Source organism: Xiphophorus couchianus, chromosome 6 (assembly GCF_001444195.1).
Source record: "Xiphophorus couchianus chromosome 6, X_couchianus-1.0, whole genome shotgun sequence".
Taxonomy (NCBI): domain Eukaryota; kingdom Metazoa; phylum Chordata; class Actinopteri; order Cyprinodontiformes; family Poeciliidae; genus Xiphophorus; species Xiphophorus couchianus.
In genome coordinates, this window is record NC_040233.1 from 302,310 (window position 1) to 324,689 (window position 22,380).

Genomic DNA, 22,380 nt, shown 5'->3' on the forward strand with positions numbered 1-22,380 from the left:
CATGACATTCTATGATTAAATTAATTTTTCTTAAGCGTAACTCCAATAGCTAAAAATGTCATTTACACCAGGTGAGTTTTTCTCCCCTGAGAATGTGGACATGTACCGGGTTGATTCCGAGCCTTGAAAGGATTTTAACAGAAGTTTCCCATAACTTAGAAGTTGATGTAAAAATACTATTTGTTTTAGCCACTTAAATGATCAGCAGCAAACAACATATCACCAACTACAGCTTAGAGCAGCTCATTTATATATTAATGCAACAACCATGTAGCCTGATGGAAAACATTTTGCTAGACAATATCAAACATTGAGAAGTTTTAATTATTGTTATCAAAGGTTATCAAACACACCGCTTTGAAGCCAAAGAAAACCTCAGAAATATACAGAGCCAAGCAGGAGAATCAACTCATTTCAAGTTAAAACTCAGCTCCACACAAAGACACTAGCATAAATGTTTGGCTGTTGAACTGAACCGTTCAAGGTCGCTATAAAGCTAATTTTCTATTAGCAGTTTCACAAATCTTTTTTATAAACATTACATTACAAAGACATATTCATACACATTTCTATCTTGGCTTTTTTCCATTCTTCCTCTTTTCTTTCTCCATGAAGGATAAGTCCTTTTTTTAGACATTGTTTTGTTAACTTATCTTCTTCTGGAGCTTTGGACTTTTGGATGCTTTCTGCACATCGCACATTAAATGTGCGATGTGCAGAAAGCATTCAAACATCTGACAGATTCCGGTTTGCTCGTGAACAATAAATCTTCACACTTCAGGGTTACTTGCCTATGGAGGCACAGGGCTCTGTGCTTGGACCAATTGTCTTTATTATATCTTTACTTCCAGCTGGAAAAATCATCAGACAGCAGTCTAAATCTTCACTGTTATGCTGATGCTCAGCTATATCCATCTATAAATCCTGATGAATCCAATCCGTTAGAGAGAATACAAGCATGTGCTGAGGACATGAAAACCTGGATGTAACCTGGATATGTAGAACTCTAGGATGAGTTCAACACATTTAGACGTTCAGCAAATCATACAGCATGGTATCTGTTTTTCTCTCATGTTTCTGAAACCTGGCTCAGCCCCTCTCACTGACCACTGCTCTCTGACTCTGTACAGTATTCCCTGGTTTCTTTTGGCTCTGTTTCCTGCTGGAACCTGGTAACATTTTTTCACTTCCTTCAAGCAGTCATCCTCACCAGGGTCTTCCTCAACTTTAACAATTTCAGCCTTAAGGCAACCCTCAAACTCCTGAACCTGCCTGCTGTCATCCTGTGCTGTATGGAAACCCATGAACATTGCTGTGACAGGCTCTGAACTGTCTGCAGTGTGGAGAATGGTGTAAGGAGTGTCATTTGCATAAAGATGGGAGGGAACCCTACTGCAGTGCATGTGGTCACTGTGCAGAACAGAGCAATGACTGGAGCTGGTCTCCGTTTTACTGTTTGATGTGTAGCAGCAGGAACGTTTGTCCTCATCAACAGCAGAAATAAATCTGGTTGCTTCATGACATTGTTCCGTCCAGCATGCCGTCACTTGACTCTGATCATGTGACAGGGAGTGATTGGATCTGCTTCCATTTATCCTGTTTCTGAAGCTGCCGGTGGAGTGGGGGCTAGTAGGTCCATCCTGGAAAATACTGTGACAATTTCTCATTTGAAACAAATCGTTGTGAATATTATGGTTGCTATAGTGATTACCTAAATCCCAATGTGTCCTTGAGCATTGCTCATCATGCGGTCTTCTTTGCCAGTTTTCCCTGTGGTTAATGTCTTTCTTTGCTATGCTATCTTTGCCTCTGTGGATGTAGCTACCGTAGTGTCCTTCCTTGGATTCCTTCGTATCTTGATTATTGTAGAGACTGGGCTCATCATAGCCACTGATATCTTCCAGGTAGCTGTGGTGTTGTGGTTGACTATATATTGTAGCACTTCTCAGCAGCTGCTTCACCTCACTGGCACACAGCTCAGTAACAAAGTTTTGGGCTTGGAAATCCTAAAAGATATATATAAAAAAGTACACAATTAAAGGTATGGTTCCACTACAAGAACCTCATACAGGAACCAGGACATTTTTCTGTGGCCTAACCTACCCCATCACATTTACCATAGTGAACTAAACCATAGCAACCATAAGATTTTAGTCTAAATTTTATTCAACATTGGCTCATTGATATCAGTTTACTTCTGTCTGTGGTGAAAGTGAGAGCAAGTTTTTTATTCAAACTAATATTACCATGGTTTATCTTCTGAGGCACAAATACAAAATGTCTGTGTGGTTGTTACTCCTTTGGAACACACCTCGTAGATTTTATGTATTAAACAGATCAAACTGTCACTGACTTACAGTGATTTTACAGTAATCCAGTTCAAGAGTCCAAACAGTGTTTTCTCTAGAGTATAGCTATAGGAGACGCTATGACAACCTTGATAATGACATACTGTTGTCATTAGCATACTAATGTATATTAAGGCATAATAATGTCTTTATATGCACTAGATGCTTAACTAAAGGATTATCTGTGTCTCAGTGCTGTAGTTTCATTTACTCCCTAAAGATCTGACAAGATACTGCTTATCTGAAATAGATGACTTTAATCCTGATACTACTTTGTCGTTAAGCGGTCAGTTTTATTCATTTCGTTAAGCAGAAAGACTGTGTAATATTTTGTTATTATCAGGTACTAGTACTGAACAAGAAGTGAATAAATAAGTACCCATGATCTAAAGAAATTGGATGAGCAAGATCACTTTAAAAATGGCATCAAATCCTGGCTTTTTGGGAACAAAGTGTAAAGAAATAATATGATTTTTATACCTATGCAACATATCTGTATTTGTCATGGGCTGTTGATTCAAAGAGTTTAATAAATCTGGTAGTGCAAGTACCTGCTGAGGACTGACAGCGCGAAGACATTTGTTGTCCTCATTGTAAAACTTGAGCCCAGTATGGTGGTTAAATTCTTCACAAGAACCATTTCCATTGGAAACAGCTATGCTAAAGTGAGCTAAAAGCACAAAAGAAAGATAAGCTCAGATTAGATTTTTGTTTAGTTCCTCGTGTTATCATAAAGTGTGATCAAAATCTGAATATTCCATCTTCAGATTTAGCACCTGGGAAAAGAAGGATGGTTTTACGCAATACACGGTGGGTACTCAACATTACAACAAATGTGCATGATGAGGAACTAATAAAGCAAATCCTGGCTGAATAAAAGATCCATAAAAAATAGAAAATATGCAGCACATTTCCAGTTTTGCTAGCTGAAAATTATTTAACTAGGTTAGATCTTAAGCCTGATTTTTTAAATTTCTTTATAAGGAGTAAACCACAGATAGCTAATATAACCATATTGTTAGGATCCTATGTTTATTGAGATTTGTTTATTTTATATCCCTTAGTTTCTTTTTACTAGATCAATCTTGTTTCTGTTTTACTTTAGATCAATCCTTTCTTTGTGATTGTAGTTTATGATGTTTACTTCTTGTGCCTAGTTATTTTCTGTTACTAAAATTTTATTATGTTTCGAAGGTCTAGGTAGTCTTTAGTGTTCAATTTATTTCTTAGTCTCTGTGTACTCTCCCTCAACCCCTGTGCCACTTTCTCTCTCTCTTCTCACACCTGCAACCTGTTTCTAATCAGCTAGCTGTTCCATTTTCTGTAATTAGCCTTCCCAGTATATACAACTAATTCTCAGGTCCTTCATGCTGGTTCCTCCTGGTTCTGCTCTGGCTCAATGTATTCTCCATGGATTTTTTTCATAAGTTTTTGTTTTTTCATTCTTCATTAAATCTCCAAACTCTACTCAACATCTCAGCCTGCTGCATTTGGGTCCAATACCAACATACATCATAATACATACAAGTGGGTACAAAAAGTATTCAGACCCATTTAAGTTTTTCCACTCTTTGTCTCATTGCAGCCATTTGCTAAAATCAAGTTTATATTATTTCTCATGAATGCAGAGCAAATGAGAATCATGAGGTGGAATGAACTGCCCAAGGAGCTCAGAGATAGAATTGTGGTTAGGCACAGATCTGGCCAAGGTTACAGAAGAATGTCTGCAGTGCTCGAGGTTCCTAAGAGCAGCACAGTGGCCTCCATAATCTTTACATGGAAGAAGCTTGGGACGACCAGAACTCTTCCTAGACCTGGCAGTCTAGCCACACTCATCAATCGTGAGAGAAGAGCCTTGGTGGGGAAGGCTCTTCTTGGTGGGAGAGGTAAAGAAGAAGCCAAAGATCACTATGGCTGAGCTCCAGAGATGCAGTAGTGAGATGGGAGAAAGTTCCACAAAGTCTACTATCTCTGCAGCCCTCGACTAGTCAGGTCTTTATGGTAGAGTGGCCCAACAGAAGCCTCTCCTCAGTACCAGATATATGAAAGCATGCATAAAACACATAAAAGACTCCCAGACTAAGAAATAAGATTCTCTGGTCTGATGAGACAAGGACAGAGGTTTTTTGTGTTAATTCTAAGTGGTATGTGTGGAGAAAACCAGGCACTGCTCAAAGGATGAATGTGGCTAAGTGCAGAGAGATCCTGAAGAAAACCTCTTCCAGATTGCACAGTACTTCAGATTGGGCCAAAGGTTCACCTTCCAACAAGACAATGACCTGAAGCACACAGCTATAATAAGAAAGGAGTGGCTTCGGAACAACTCTGTGGCAGTTCCTGACTGGCCAAGCCAGAGCCCTAGTCTAAACCCCATTGAGCATCTCTGGAGAGAACTGAAAATGGCTCCACCAACATTCACCATCCAACCTGATGGAACTGGAGAGTATCAGCAGGAAGAGGCAGAGGATCCTCAAATCTAGGTGCAAAAAACTTGAGGCATCATTCCCAAGAAGACTCTAGGCTGTCATGAGGTGGGGGTTTGAGTGGTGAGGATGACGCAGTAGACCCAGGTTATAGAGGCAAAAGATGATGGTTTTAATGAAGAATAACAAAATACAAAGTCCAGGCAGCACAAGTGAGCAGAGGCAAGGAGCTCAGACAGTGGTCTGAGCTGGTAACTGTACACAAATGGAACAATGACATATGACAAGGATCTGACGGGGAACAAAAGTCACAGGCGGGTTTAAATACACAGGGAAGGTAGTCAGGGAACAAGACACACCTGGTATCAATCAAGGGGTGGACAAGACAGCACAGGAACTAAATTGACTAGAAAATAAAAACAAAATTTCACATCCTCACAGTACCTGCCCTCTTAATGGGCAGCTGCCAGATGCCCCAAAAAGTCCAAGAAAAACAAAACAACCCAACCAGGGTGGGCAAAGGCGTGCTGAACGATGGACCAGAGTCCAAAAAAAGACAAGACTAAAGTAATAATAAACCCTGTCCAAACAAAACAAAATAAACTAAGTCCAAAACAAAACACGATCAGGGCAGGGCCTGCCGTGAACTTTCCAGCAAGCGGCAGCGCAAGAGGTGGACCCATCCAGGGTGGCGGGTCCAGAGGCCAGCAATGAAGCAGGAAGCAAACCCATTGTGGCAGGTCTGGAGGCCGACAAAGGCGCAGGAGGTGAACCCATCGTGGAAGGTCCAGAGGTGCAGGAGGTAGACCCTTCAGAGAAGCTGCGGCGGGCAGCCAGGTGGCCGCACGGAGCCACGAAGAGGCGGAGGCAGGCAGCTGGACAGACCCACGAAAAAACTCTGTAGTGCCAGCAGGAGAAACCAGAGTGCTGGCAGATGGACTCGGGGCACCAGCAGGTTACACAGGTATGTGCTGAAGTGGCTCATGGAGGCTAGGCTCGGGTGGCTTGTGGAGAGCAATGGAAGGCTCGGATGGACCACAGGGATATTCAAAGGGGCTAGCTGCAGGCGGAGCACTGAGGAACTCAGAGCAGTTAGCTGCAGGTGGAACACTGGAGAACACGGAGGGGCTAGCTGCAGGCAGAGCACTGGGGTACTCGGGAGGAGTAGAAGGCCCACTTACTGGGGCTGGAGCTGCAGAAATCAAAGAGCTCAGCAGCTCTGCCTTAGATGGAAGTGGCTTACCAGCCATTTTATCCAGAGCTGCTTCACGTCCTCAAACAGCTCTATCAAGCCCAATGAAGGGAGATGCAGAACCCAGTATTCTAAGGTTAAGACCATTGTAATTGCCATTCGGGAGAAGAGTGCAGGCTGAGTAGAGTTTGGCCATGGTTTCAACGTAGTCCTTTATGGTAGACTTAAGGTAATTCCTTAAGTAAGTAAGGTAAGTCCTTTTCAAAAATCAGGTCTGTGGGTCCATGTTGTTGATGTCCTTACCGCTAACTTGACCATTGTACTTGCAGTCAGATCCTTCTGTCATGAGTGGGGTTTTTTTGTGGTGAGGATGATGTGGTGGACCCAGGTTGTTGAGCAAAATATAATGGTTTTAATGAAGAATAACACAATACAAAGTCCAGGCAGCACAGGTGAGCAGAGGCAAGGAGCTCAGACAGTGGTAGCAACTGGTCATAGTACACGAATGAAAACAGCGAGGACAACACGTCAGTAGAGACAGTATAGACAAGGATCCGACAAGGAGCAAGGAACACAGGTGGGATCAAATACACAAGGGTTAATCAGGGAACACGAGACACAGCTGGGAGCAATTAAGGGCAGTCCAGACAACACAGGAACTAAATTGACACACAGAAAAAAACAAATCCTCACAAAGGCAGTGCTAGCTCAAAAGGGTGCTTCTACTCATGGGTGCAGTATAGGGGGAAAAAGTTAGAATAATTTATATAATAATATAATAAGGGTCCCTGACCGACAGGGGGCCCTCCCACAAAAGAGTTTCTTTTTTGTTGTTGTTTATAGAAATAGAAAAAAAATGGAGGGCCCTAATAACAAAATTCATCATATTGTGTGTTTGAAATTGCTTTTAGCAGAATAATGAAATCTTACCCTGTAGGCTCTGAACGCACCACACAAGTGCCTGAATCTAATTGGTTGTGGCGCTAGCTGTTTGTATATAAAGGGCCCTCCCTCACCTAGTTGACATCACTTGTTTTCCTTCCGGTTCAGACCTCGGTGTTTGCTGGCGCTGCACGCTAGGTAAGGCAGGCTTCATCTCCGTTTATTGAGCTTATTACTTGTGATTTATTTCCATTTTCTGTATAACAGCCGCATATTAATGCACGCTTGAATGGTGTGCTTAATGACATTCTAATCGCCGATCGATCCTCCTTGTGGCAAGAAGCTTCCCACACTCTCAATGTTTGTTAGCATAGCTTTAGCTCAGCTTTACTTGTATATCCAGGCGGAACCTTACAAGCTGCCTGATTTTCCTTTCTGCCAGAGGCACTACATATACAGTGGTAAGCAGAGGTGTGACCAAGTCACTGTGTTGCAAGTCTCAAGTAAGTCTCAAGTCTCTGTCCTCAAGTCCGAGTCAAGTCTCAAGTAAAGACAGGCAAAAGTCGAGTCAAGTCTCAAGTAAAGACAGGCAAAAGTCGAGTCAAGTCTCAAGTCAGGAACCTTTAATTTCAAGTCATTTCGAGTCGTTTTTATTTTATTTTTTTATAATTTGCAATTATACATAAAATTCAAATAATAGACCATTTGTTCGTTTTAAGATATGTATTTATCTCAAATGATAGAACATGTGTAGCTGAACACAAAGTATAAAAAACATTTTTAAATTGGACCATTTTATTGCCCAGTTCTGTTAAACTTGATATTCAATAAAAAAAACGAAAATGCTGACATTTCCACAGCACAATACAAAGAACCAGAACAGCAGTTTTTTCCTCTTTTCTCTGACCTGTCAAAACAATATATATATATATAGATTTTATTACAGACTCAGAGTCCAGATTACATACAAAAGAGAACAAATACAATAAAATAAAAAAAATAAAAAGTACAATAAAAATAAATAAATAATAATAATAAAAAAAACGACTCCTAGCTATTCAGAAGGGAATCATACCAGTGTCTCCAGAGTACAGATGAGTATTTAACTGCACTATATTTGATATTAGTCAACAGTATTATAATTCTATTATTAGACTCGTTTAACCGACAAATAAATTTATACACAAGCTTTCTTAAAACAGCCATCAAAGTGCTGACACGAGCAGATACAAACAGTTCACTGGCACAGGTCCATCTGGGTTTATTTAACAAGAGTCTCAGTGCATCATTATAAGCCACCTTCAATCTTTGAAGACTGGCTTTTTTAAAATTGCACCACAAATGTGCAGAATACAGTGATGTACAATATGATCTAAACAAGTTCAGTTTCACTTCATCAGAACAGAATCCAAACTTACGGACAAGGATGTTTGCCTGAGTGTATAACATTCGAACCTGACGGTAAATGTCCTCATCATCAGACAGACGGTCTGTCAACACATGGCCAAGATATTTTACTTCACTTGAGACATTCACTAAAATCCCAGACAATTTGAAATTAGGAAATACTCTATTTTTGTCCTCCTTAGTGCGACAGATCAAAATGATACTTTTTGATGGGTTAAATTTGACATCAAGTAATTCACCATATGCTGAACAGACATTAAGGAGTTCCTGAAGACCAGCTGAACTTGGACTAAAAACCACTATGTCATCAGCATACATTAAATGATTAATAATAATATTACCAACCATGCAGCCAGTTCTACACAGGTTTAGCTGCTTAGAGAGGTCATTCATATAAAAAGTAAACAACATAGGAGATAAAATGCTTCCTTGTCTGACGCCATTGCTGACATGAAAGGATGCAGACACACAGTTGTCCCATTTCACCTGCATAGTTTGATTAGCATACCAGTAGGACAGACATCTTACTATATACTTAGGAACCCCAGCTTTGCACAATTTTAAAAATAATTTTCTATGATTTACACGATCAAAAGCCTTAGTGGCGTCTAAAAAACACAGAAAAACTGTAGAATTTTTGCTGTTATAATTTTTCAGTAATTCTTTAAGGCCATATATACACATATCAGTGCCATGTTTGGATTTGAACCCAAATTGATTGTCAGAGGACATAACTATCTTTGCAAATTTTGGCAAAAGAATTAATTCAAAGACTTTAGACAGTGTGCTAGCTAGGGCTATAGGTCTATAGTTATCAGAGCTGCCAATTTTACCAGCTTTGTTTTTAATCACAGGAAGTAAAAGAACATTCATTAAGGATTCAGGGATAAAGTCATGCATAATAAAACCAGTGAAACACAAGGCAAGAAGAGGGACGACCCTTGAACTGGCAAATTTGAGATGTTCAGCTGAAATAAGATCCATTCCTATAGATTTATTTACAGACAGTTCTTGAATTGCTTGATAGACCTCGTGTGTTTTGATAGTTTCTACACTACTAACCTTGTCAACCTGGAAGGGTTCACTCTGTACACAGGTGAATAACTTGCTGTAGTGGTGTTGCCAAAAATTCACAATCATATTCACCCCAGAAACACCATCGACAGTGAAAGGGAGGGAGGATTTACTGTTACTGATGGTTTTAACCTCTTTCCAAAAGGTTTTTGTATCCTTATCTAAAAGATTTTTTGCCAAGGAATCAGCCCTCATGGTTTGCTCATTCTGTCTAATGAAGCGTAATGCATATTTGTATTTCGAATTTGACAGCTTTTTATGCTCAAATATAGGACCCTGCCTAGGTTTACCTGCTAGAGCCCAAGAGGTAGTAGCTTCACGGGCTACACTGTGGAATTTAGACACATATGTGTTCCAGCCTGGTCTATTTTTAATGTTCACATTACTTTTATTAAAAGGCAGACTAGCCCCCAGTAGCGCTTCAATTATGTCGGAATATAATCCAGTTATATTGATTCTATGTTCAATATTAGAGCAGTTACAGTCTGTACACGTAACTGCCTCTCTCGATAAATTAATGGTAGATAACAATTGATCAGTTTGGGCAAAGTAGCGGGCTATTTGTTCACTAGATAAAGAAGACCAGTCTATATACGTCTGATTATGAGTACTGTTCTTATTTACAGTTGCGGGTACATGATCAAATCTAATTGATACCTCGAGGGGGATGTGATCAACAGTGGACACATTGTATAAGATATTAATATATATCAAAGCAGCATGAGCATCTGCTGTAGTGATGCAATGGTCCAACCAAGATGTAGTATGCCAGGCTTCACTTATATAAGTGTAACTCGCAGCTGGCAGAAGTTCTTTACTTGACAATATTAAATTAAAATCTGTACAAAAATGAATCAGGTGTTTAGCAAACAGCGAGTTTTTATCCGAGATGTCTGCATTCATGTCACCCATAAGATATATACATTTTGACTTCTCATTTTGCATAAAAGAGCTAATATAAGCAAGTTTACTAAGCTATTCTTCTTCATTATGATGACATTCATATGGAGCGTAGACATTTAAAATAATAAACTCTTTGTCAAGCTGTTTCACGTGTACTGCAATACACCAATCCACACCTAATCTCATGACATTTATCACTGAGTCCAGGCTTTTTTTCCATAATATAGCCACCCCTCCTGGTATCCTTCCTCTTTTAATTCCCAGGCTGAGATCAGTAGTAGATTCTCCGGCACCCAGGAAACTGTCATTGATAGAGTTTAGTCCTTTTAAATCCTGTTTGGCTAAAAATGTTTCTTGCAAGCACAAGATGTCACAATGTAGCAACAGCTGGTCGACAACCAACCGGTGAGCTTTATCATCTGCACTCTGCCCTGAGCGCAGGCCACGACAGTTGTAAGAAATTACTTTAATATCCATAATTCTTTATGACTTTGTGCTCACGCCAGCAATAGGCTCGCATATGTCCATGGAAGAAAGGGTAGCATTTGCGCCGATAGTTTTGCGTGGCTCATAAAACCTTCTCACATTGGTTCCCTCAGGCCAGAGCTCTGGGTTGTACATGACAGCCACCTCATTACATTCGGCAGAAACCTTGAATGAGGCGTACCTGGTATTAACAGTAGTGATTCTCTGGCATGTTACATTTTGCCCAAGTTTGGTTTTTAGATAAACACATAGTGTTTCCGCATCCAAGTCAGGTGAGAATTTAGAGGCAAAAACACTCACCAGTTTGGTTTTCACCATTTTGATTTTCCCTGCGGCCCCAGTATCAACAATAGTTTGGCCAGCTTTCCTGCGTCCCAGTGAAGGGCCAGAGCGAGTCGTCGTATTCACAACCGAAGGAACTTTGGGCTGCCGGTGCCGTTTCACGACCTGGCTCCACTTAGAAGAAGATCCCGGAGATGGCGTAGATTCTCCGGTACACATCGCAGGAGTATCTCCCTTTACAGTTGATAGCGAATCTCCCTCCAGAACTTGAAGACGGTGTTCCATATCCAAGGCAGTGTTCAGATCCATGTCTGCCACACCCTTCTCCTTCACCGGTACAGATCCTTCATCAGCGCGCTGTTCAAGAGCAGACACCCGGCTACGCAGATCCGCCGTAACATCGTGAAGACCCTCACTTACTTCAGCCTGAGCTTGAAGTGTTTGCTTCATGGCAGATACTGCAACGTGGAGCTGTTCCATTTTGCGTAGCAGGCCGCAGACATCCATGTTGGTAAAAGTCACCGGAGGCAACTCGTCTAAATAATGGGACACAAATCTGGGAATATTATCCCCGCATTCATTTAGCACTTTGAGGCAGGCCTTTACATTGTTGATATCCTTTTGTGCTCCTTTATACGAGATGTTACGCTGAGAAGAAGTGCAGAGCTCATACAGCGTCTTCTTTGATGTTTCTATCCAGTCTGAGTCAAAAGTGTTGACGGCTAACAACACAATCTCATCCTGGCTTAGAGTCTTAAGTTTGATAGAAAGAAAGTGTAAAAACTCATCCTCTACGATAATTTTATCCTCAATAGTTTTATATATGCATGGTTTTAAGCGAGCTCTGGAAAACGCCAGAGATCCGGAAGAGCGATCTGCTGCCACGTCAACCACGTCAGCCATCTTGGGAAATATAATTTCCCAACGTAGATGTCTTCAAATACACCAACCATCCTTAGATGATACTAGACCCGGCTCATCATCATGATGGGACAGAGAGACTCTGTTCCCTGTCTTCAGGTCCAGAATCTGCTTTCTGTTCCGGAGCCCCGCTCACTATCCACCGGCTTCCTGAGCTAACACGGTGCACATTATTTGTGGAGGCATTTGAAGGACCGGATTTATGGTAAATAATCACCAATTTAACCCGGAGTACACATGCTAACACGAAGTTAGCTAAAGCCAACTATCTTACAGCAAAAGAAAAGTGCCACCTACCGATCTTTGTGAAGCTTCAAATGCCGGACAAAGTTGGACGTCGTGGCATCTCCATCCGATATTCTCTTCTTGCATGTTTTACAAGTTGCAGTTCATTTTTTAGTCGAAAGTTGATAACCTACGTAGCCAAAAGAAATTACTCGCGGAAGCATATTCGAGCGGTTATTTCGTATTTCGTTCCCTGAGCCCTGCAGCTTTGCCACGTTTTTTTAAACGTCCAGATCCTGTTAATTTGATTGGTTGTGCTGCAGCTACGTACACATACATACATAAGGAGAGAGGAAAACCATAGTGACGGTCTGCGCATATTGATGCGGAATGAGTGAAATTAATTAATGACGCCACTTTATAAATAATGTGTTTTAAATTTTAAGACTTTGAGTAAAAAATATCAAGTCTTTTCAAGTAAACAGCTTCAAGTCGAGTCAAGTCCCAAGTCAATGGCATGAAAGTCAAAGTCAAGTCCGAGTCTTTGAGCATTTTTTCAAGTCAAGTCTCAAGTCGTGATTTTAACGACTCGAGTCTGACTCGAGTCCAAGTCATGTGACTCGAGTCCCCACCTCTGGTGGTAAGTAAAATGCTCATCTTTTGTATGCTTCCAGATTCCATTTCTGACATTTATTTTTGATAGACGCTGCTGTTTGTCCTTGGCCGGCTGTTTGCCTGTTGTCCTGTTTGCCCCTGGCTGGCGGTCCGCCTGTCGTCTTGGTTGCTGGCCTCATGCCTGCCGTCCTGGTCGGTGTAAAGCTGGCTCCTGTTACTCGTCCAGTGTGACTGATTTGGGTTGGTCTCTGACCAGTTCGGACTGATTCTTTTAGTGGCCCTCTGGGTGACGTCTGCTGTGCATGGTGGTTCGTCCCAGGACAGATCCTTAATTTGAACTGTTGCTGCTTGATGATTTGTCGTGGACTGAACTGTATAATTGTGAATTAATGTATGTAATTTGAATGTCTCTTCCTTTATTTTGACAGGAACGGCCAGCTCACGGTGTTGGTGGTGGACTTTCCGGGTGGTGGTACTCTTTCTGGTTTGTTGCATGATTTTCTTTTATTCTTGCTGTTTCTTTTACTGTTTCATTTTTTTAGGTCACTACCCTGATTTGCATCTCTGAGTTGAGCCATAACTGTCTTTTAATGTGTGAGTGGTTTTAAATTAGTATATTTTTTGACTAAACTGAAAACAATTGTGCAATAAATAAAATTATTGAATTGGGTGAGATTGTCTCAAGCCTCATCTGTAGCCTAGATAAGATTGCAATAACTTCACTTGAAAAGTGAAGTTATTGCAATCTTACCTTTATTAAAATAGTGGTCTTAAATTCAAATTGCCCATTTTGATCACACTGTCCCGCCACATTTGTTTCTACAAAACTGGGATATCAGACACGTAGAAAGATCCACTGCAAAAAGCCTGACACACAAATCCAGCTTCTTATCCTGTCGACCAAGAGCTGACAATCAACTGCATCAAAAGCTGAGGTTAGGTCCAACAGTATCAGCACAGAACAGTTACCCATAATCTTCTGTTGTCTTAACATACTTAAGGAAATGTTCTAGCAGAATGAGATGCACGAAAACTTGACTAGAAGTGGCCAATAATGTTGTGTAGATCAAGGAGAGAAGCCCCTATTTTTCCTTTTTCAAAAGCAGGTGGATGACAGCATCTTTGAAATAAGTTACACTGGGAGCAATGTAGTGACATATCTTTTAGAACAAGGATACCAAGAAGCAAAATTCTGTTCTCATTGCATCAATCAGCTTGACTACCTCAAGTAAAAATACTTGTACAAAGCTGCCAAACAGTAGAGGAAACCATCAACACAGATGCTAAAAGGAAGATATAATTTCTCACAATTCTGATTTCAACAAGAGCCTTGACCAGTTCTGTCATCTCCTGAATGACACAAGAAGAGAAGTAGTCTGACCAGAGAGAGCTGACATGATGTATCTACTGTGATCAGTGCCTTTGACATAACTCCAACAAGTGGTACTTCACTTGATCTGTACTATTGTTTTGTCTCTAAAGGACAATGTGATGAATCTGAATGATTTGCTGTCTAATTGTTCTATTTGTTAATGCATTGCATCCTAGCAGTGAAACAAGATTTTCTGTCATCATGCTATTGTAAAGAATCTTGATATTTCTTGTCAAGGTTCCTTTTGTCTCACAAAGTGGTACCCAATTGATGGCAAGATAATTTCCACTGGCAAAGAAAGTGTAAGCTTATGAACTTCAGATGGAGTAGATAGAAAACATATCTGCCTAGGAAGTTGTTATCCTGAAATAAGAACAAACTCAATCTTGAGTTGCATTGACAGAATCAATTGTTAGACTGGTAAGACTCAGTGAAAACGTGGCAGAACTACGTAAGCTCTTCATCTGGAAGCACCTAGTGAGAAAGAGACAGACAAGAAAGAATACTGTCTAGCTGCCAACAATGCTGAAGTTAATGTCTGTTTCAAGATGTGAAGTAGCACAATACTAGATGGGTACTTCACAATGTGCCTTGAGTTTGGATAGGGAGAGCGGGGTATTGTGAGACATTGGGTAATGTGAGACACCCCTTATATCTAGGCAATGGAACAAAATTATGGTCATGTGACCATTATATTTACAAGCCCCTCCCATTCTCCCCTTGCCAGGAAGGTGAAGTCGGTGCTGTGGTAAGTGTTTTTTTCATAAAAATGTGTTTTTTGCACGTGAAAGTACATTTTCTAGCTATAAACGTAATTAACTATTGTGTCAAAGCAAATTAATTCAGGTAGAAAAATTTATATCATGCATGTTGATGAACTTCCAACATATACAACCATGTGATTGATGCTGGTTCAAGATTAGCCTGACTTGCTAGAGATGTTGTTTTTTATAAAATGGTGGCTGTGGGGTTAAATGAGACAAATGCCGTGGGATAATGTGATACACTGTCTTACGTTACCTCATCATGAAGTACAATTTAAGTTTAGTCTTAAACATATTTAGTGTAATATTACATTACATCTGTTTAATTTTTATGTCATAACCATTGTAGAAAAGCCATCATGCCAAGAAAATACACCAGGAAAACAACCTGGGGACAAACACCCCTCGCAGAATTGGAGAGTGCAGCTGCTGAGGTCAGGCAAGGAAAGAAGTCTTTAAGAAAAGCTGGAAGGGACAGAAATACTGACAAGACAACCCTACAAAGATTCATAAAGGAAAAAAGAGAAGGGGCAAGTAAAATCAGTAGCCTGGAGTGCAGTAGCTGAGGCAAAGAGAATATTCACAGATGAGATGGAGGAGGAGCTTGCTAAACACTTGAAACAACTAGCTGACCAGTTCCACGGCCTTCCTCCAGTTAAGTGCCGTGAACTGGCATTTGAATACGCAAAGAGAAACAATATCCCTGTTCCAGCCAATTGGACAGAGAAACAATGTGCAGGTATGCTAGGGTGTGCAAGTGATCACAAGCTAAATAATAATCTTATAATAATAAATTATCTACTCTCTAGGAATAGAGTGGTTTCGGAGGTTTCTTGCACGTTGCCATCTCTCTGTCCGAACTCCAGAGGCAACATCCCTGGGAAGGGCTACAGCCTTCAATAAAACTACAGTAGGGGAGTTCTTCGACAATCTGGCTGTAGTGATGGACAGGTGACACTTTTTTAGTTACAAATGTTTTAAGTTAGCTTTACCCGTAAGATTTGTTTTGAATTCTGATAAGGTTTGTTTTTTTTTGCCTCTCCTCTTTCACAGGCACACATTCCCTCCACACATGATTTACAATGTAGATGAAACCGGCGTCTTTACAGTTCAAAAGCCACGACAGGTAAGCTACACATGATACACAAGAGAGCACCATACTGATATTGAGGTGATTGTGATAATAACCAGTGAACCTGTGAGCTGGAAAAATGAATGAAATTAAATACAATGTACTTTTAGACCAATAGTAACCTACTGATTGTACATTTGTCACTGATTCTAGACTTTCTATCTTGATTCAGGTTGTGACAGAGAAAGGGGGGGGAAAAAAGCAAGTTGGTTCTATCACATCATCTGAGAAAGAAAATGATGTGGCACATGTTCCTAAAGGTGATGTTGTGAAAAAGCTGCCTCAGCCTAATAGGCCTGGAGAAACTACATGGAGAGAGCAACTCTTCACCTTTCCCTGTAACTTTCAGGGCTGGAATGTAGAGTAGGCATTGTCATTGAGTATGAGGCTGATGTTCTAATCCAGGTGTGTCCAGCCTCTGTCTTTAGTCCCGAGCTGTTCTAGCTGGTTATGATAATCCTATTTTCTGAGCCCCAGTCTGTAGTGTGTTCTAGCTGGTTCCGATTATGGGTCCATGTTCTGAGACCCAGACTGTGCATTAGCTGGTTCTGCTTGTACTTTGCTCTTGACACCCAGATACTAGCTAAAGGTCCTGTGTTGTGATTCTCACACTTTGAATGTTAATTAAAACATTTTGAAGTATATTATGTTGTATTTGATTTACATTTTAATACTTTGGGTTACTTTCAGGTGCTAACTATAATTAACCAATCTCCATAACATTGATCCTAGTCTGACATTTTTTGTTTTTGAAGGTTGGGTTGTCAGTCAGGATTCAAATTGTTACAACATGTGTTATGGTAGTATTAAAGTGGAAAACGTAAGTGTATCAGCTTACCCCCAAATGGTTCAATTTACCCCACTGATTTTTCTGGTCTGTCTAACTTTACCCCAGATCAGGGGTAAAGTTAGACACAGGACCACTTTTTTTAAAACAATCATATTTTCATTGTCCTTTGTCTTGACGATATTCTGATAACTTCCATAGCTAGGAAACATCCCAAATTAATAGGAAATGTTTACATTTTACTGATAAATCATTTTACCTTGCCTATAGGGAAACAAATGTAAAAAATGGCTCACATTAACCCACTGTCCCCTACCATCTTTTGTTCTGAATTTAAAATAAGTGACTGATCACACCTAAGATAGATAATTCTACACTGAATGGAGATTCCTTAAAGCCAAGTTTTTAAAAACTGTATAAAAACTTTTTAAAGTTTTCAATTTTATGAAACCCCCAAAACTGAACATTTCAATGTTTTTTTTTTTTTTTTTAGACATTAGGACCACCTTATATTATAAGCTTGATAATGGCAATATGTAACTAATAAAACTTTCTCTGGAATGTTCCACAGATTATTCATTCTTTAAAACTCATTTTGTCATCTGTGCAAGCCTTATGAAAATATCGAAGATTCTTAGGGTTCCCCAAGATATTGATAAAGTTCCATTCTTGTAAAACCAACATCATGTAGATGCTTTGTGAGGTAAAAGCTGTTGTGCACCAAAATAACATTTAAAAAAAAAACTGTGAAAGAAAAATGATCTTACTCTTTGATGGTGTGTTAGGCTGTGAGAGGGTTTTGGCTGATGGGTTGGAATGCTCTGGGAAATTATTTGTGTTTGCCTGTAGTGACTCTATAGGACAGAAAACAGTCAGGATAAATTCCTGTTTGGTGTGTATTACAACATCCAAAATAAAACAAAGCTCAGAATTTACCATTAAAGTTGTGCTGGGCCTCCTGGAAGAAACAAACCAATCACTAACAGGTAATATAACAAAAGCACTAACTGCGGGTCAATGCTCCAGGTCTGTCTGGAGGAAAAGCTGAGCTTACCGTGATAATTGCCTTGGGACTTTTCTCTACAGCCTTCAGTCTGTTCAGGATGAGACTCTCATTGGTAGAAATGATGGATTCCTGTCTCTCCAGAAAGTCCACCTCCATTTCAATTCTAAAAATATAAAAGTCAATGCCCATTAGCATAACACTGTGTGGGTCACAGTGAGTGTTTGCGCTGCGGTGTATGATTTGTACCTGTGGACGCTGAGCTGCAAAGCTCTGGTCTGCTGCATGTCAGACAGAAAACTGTGCTGATTTTCACCATGGAAAGCTGAGTCCTTCAGCAGCCACTGCTGTCTGAGCGCCCTCTTCTGTCAAGTTCAAACCACAGCACAGAAGGTTCAGGAATCTCGAGCAGAACATAAGTATTAATACAGGTGGTAAAATGGGTGGACAGATATCTACAGGCGTTCTTGAAATGATTCAGAAAAGTTAACAGAGGCTTATTTGCTCTGGTTACTATTCATTGTATTATTCAGATGGTAAAATAAATTAACCTTTAGATGCTGAAGTTTAAGCTTCTCTTCCTCTAGTTTAAGTTTCTTGCAAAGTATGTCCTCTTGAATGTGATGCTTCTCCTGTTTCACCACACAAGAAGATGAATGGGAAACTCTATTAGACATTTATACTCATTATCTTAAAGGTGAAGCACCCAAATACAGTGAAAGAACATAAAATGACACTGCACATTTTCAAAAGTCTTGCAGCGGAAATGCAATTATTACAATCAGAATGAATGAAGATGGGAGTGTGGGCACAACTGGACAACAACTGGAGCTCAGTGAGGTTGGATGGAGAGTGCTTGTGAACAGCAATTTTCAGCTCTTTCCACAGATTCCCGATTGGATTCAGGTCTGGACTTTGACTTGGCCATTCTAACACCTGGATATGTTTATTTGTGAACCATTCCATTGTAGATTCTGCTTTATGTTTCTGATCATTGTCTTGTTGGAAGGTAAATCTCCATCCCAGTCTCAGGTCTTTTGCAGACTTCAACAGGTTTTCTTTCATAATGGTTCTGTATTTGACTCCATCCATCTTCCCATCAATTTTAACCATCTTGCTTGTCCCTGCTGAAGAAAAGCAGGCACAAACCATGATGCAGCCACCACCACGTTTGACAGTGGGAATGGTCTGTTCAGGGTGATGAGCTGTGTTGCTTGTACGCCAAACATATCGTTTTGCATTGTGGCCAAAACGTTCGATGTTAGTTTCATCTGACCAGAGCACCTTCTTCTACTTTTGGTGTGTCTCCCAGGTGGTTTGTGGCAAACTTTAAACAAGACTTTTTATGGATATCTTTGACAAATGGCTTTCTTCTTGCCACTCTTCCATAAAGGCCAGAATAGTGCAGTGTACGACTGATTGTTGTCCTATGGACAGACTCTCCCACCTCAGTTGTAGATCTCTGCAGTTCATCCAGAGTGATCATGGGCCTCTTGGTTGCATCTCTTTCACAAGGCACTGTGTATGGCAATATACTATTACAGTTCACCAAACCACCACCATAGGATTCCTGAAGCCAAACACCATGGCTCCCCACACCATGTGTCTCTTCAGACATACACGTGGACAAAATTGTTGGTACCCCTCGGTTAATGAAAGGAAAACCCACAATGGTCACAAAAAATAACTTGAATCTGACAAAGGTAATAATGAATAAAAATTCTATGAAAATGAACAAATGAAAGTCAGACATTGCTTTTCAAACATGCTTCAACACAATTATTTCAAAAAATAAATCATTGACATTTATTGAACAATAGTGAATAATGAAATATGCATCTTTGTCCAGGGTTCTGAAGACAGGAGCAAACAGGAACACTGGAAACAGAGAAGGTGAGTAACTTGAATCCAGAAGTTGAATGAAATTATTAATATTGATCTTACTGAGGATGATGAATATGATCCACCAGAGGGAGGTGTGTGGAGGCTGTATGAGGAGCAATACTAAAGTCAGGAGTGGATGGTTCTTGAAGCAATCAGATAGGTGATGCTGGAATCGCTGGAGGGCAGACAGGTTCTGCAGAGCAGTCGTGGAACAAAGAGAAGCAGTGTATTACCAGTCATGGTAATGAAATCAGAATTCTTTATAGACAGTCTTGAAGGCACAAGGAGGAACCAGAGTGGCAAGAGGTGATTTAGCCAGGTAGCTGTAGAGAGCACCATTAAAGTAAACACTCAAGCACCAGAGGACTGGCATGTGGCTCCTCTTATGCTCTGGCAGATGAGGTAGATCAATTGCAGGTGTGCATCTGATTAGGCAGCAGATCCGCCCTCCAGTGGAACAGCATCTCCCTGGCTCCCTCTGGTGGATAATTGAGGAACAAACCCACACAGAACCCTAAACCTAGCTTCCCAACAATAACATACCATTAAAAGTTTCTTCATTGTTATTAAACACACAGTTTTGTTGGCAGACAATATGCTGTTCAAAACGACATACTACTATACTATATTTAAAAAAAATGTGTGTACACAAACTTAAAAAATGATAATATAGCATTAATATTACATTTTATTTAGGAAAACAGGCATAGATCTGTAAACATATTTGACTTATTTTTGACTGTCATAACAACAGTCTATTGTCCATGGAAAAACAGCGTCCATGAGGTTAAGCCTCGCATGTAGGAACCAGGGAAACAGTATGTGTCGGAGTAACATAATTTTAATTCTGGTTGGCGTCACTGTGGTTCCTTGCGATGCCTTTGTCCTGCTTTGGAAAGTAACAAAGTAATTTTTTGACAGCTTCACTGCAGTTCTTGTCAGTCAGCTTTGGGTCAAACTGCTAAGCAGCAGCTGAAAAACACAAAAATAAAGGTGAGGAAGGCGCCGGTTTGGGCCGGTTAGAAAAATAATAAAAAACATAAATATTAAATAATGTGCTGGTTATAGGTCTGAGAACAACCAAGCAAACCATACGGTTCCCCTTGTACACTTGGTGTACAAGTGAGTGTGGAGTTAAATTAATAACAACATGTAAATTAATGTTCATGAATATGTATCTTAATAATAATTGACATATAATCACAGATTTACCTATCAAGCTGCAGCATTGGCATAAAACAATGCAGTTATTTTTTAATAAACACAGTTAAGATAAAAGTAATATCACCAAACTTACTGCAAAAGGGCTCAGAGTAGAATTCAATTCAGAAGCCGGTTGCAAACAAGCCAGCAGCAAAGTGGCTGTGTGGTTGGGACTTGCCACCAGTGTAAAAAGGGGGAGGCGGACCGCTCCACTGCTTGAAATGATTTGTAAGATGTTTTTGTGTCAACACACAAAGCACAAACGGTCAGTAATAATATTTACAGACAAGTAAGAAAACGTACAGAAATAATGACAACCCACTGTCCTCAACATATAGTGCTTAATTTTAAGCATGATTAACCCACCCTCAATAATAAAATTCTTCCCAGACATCGAGGTGGGTACCCAGTAAAAAGGGGGCGTGTCAGATGAAGCCACACTTTGACACTTGTGCTGAAAACCATGTCACTGGCAACAAATGGTGTCTCACATTGCATGGGTCACGTGTGTTGTGAATTAAACTCGACGGACCCAAAACGTGTGAGCACACGAACAGGAAATCAGCCAACACAGAACAATCAGAGTTTACTTATTTTATTCTTTTTAGCGCTAAAAGAAAGAGACGCTTACCCTTACAGGCTTATGTGGATGTCAAGTGTAAAGGCCCGAATCTATACAGCATCTGCTCAAAAAAGGAAGACACCTTGCTTATATCCTAAAGTCCGCCTCCTGGTCTGCTGGTGTGTTACGTCACTGCCTAGTGGTCAGACGAAGACCTAAAGTTAAGTTTCGTTTCTACAGAAAGTGTCCGTATGAAACAAAAGGCTTTTGTGCAGAATCTTTGTGTCCGTAGATGTGTGTGCGTGCATGTATGGTGCGTGTCTGGAGTAAACGTCTCAACACGTGACTGCTTCATTTTAGGTGTTGGTTTTCAAAATAAAAGAGTGACAAGCCCTGCTGCTTTATGGGTTATTGTATTTAGTTGTGCATCAGAGGAGAGCATTTGTCTTTAGCAGTGGCTGAAATAAAAGCAACATTGACCAACATAATTGATGTGTTAATGATTTTGATGATGGCACTCATCAAAATGTAATGTTTGTTACTGGTTTTCTCAATTGTTGACTATGATGTATTTTATGACTTTATATTTTTGTGTTTTTATTATGTAAAGAATTTTGAACTGCTTTGTTGCTGAAATGTTCTACACAAGTAAACTTGATTGAAATGGAGCCAGCAAGAAGAAAATCTCTGAGATCTGGGAATACTTTGAGATGATCATTCACAAGATTCTCAATTAATAATCAACCCTTTCACCTCCAAAATTTACACCTTGTGGAAATTTCCATTATTATTTTGATCAGTAACGACATATCAGTCCTGCACAGCAGAAACAGACTTAAAGCTGTTGAAAGAGTAAAATCCTGTCCTGGTGAGTAAAAATGCAAGGGATCAGAGAGCCAACTCAAAGAAAATGAA

General features: G+C 40.1%; 1 protein-coding gene across 1 annotated transcript; it reads right to left on the reverse strand.

The window, feature by feature from the left end:
• Nucleotides 1-305: 305 nt before the first annotated feature.
• Nucleotides 306-18,490, reverse strand: LOC114146485 (uncharacterized). Its single transcript, XM_028020575.1, has 7 exons — nt 18,368-18,490; nt 18,066-18,181; nt 17,868-17,982; nt 17,750-17,771; nt 17,581-17,667; nt 2,900-3,018; nt 306-2,006 (listed from the first exon to the last, which is right to left on the reverse strand). The coding sequence occupies exons 2-7, from the start codon at nt 18,101-18,103 to the stop codon at nt 1,035-1,037; spliced, it is 1,353 nt and encodes a 450-aa protein (XP_027876376.1). The 5' UTR covers nt 18,104-18,181; nt 18,368-18,490; the 3' UTR covers nt 306-1,034.
• Between the last annotated feature and the right edge of the window lie 3,890 nt (nt 18,491-22,380).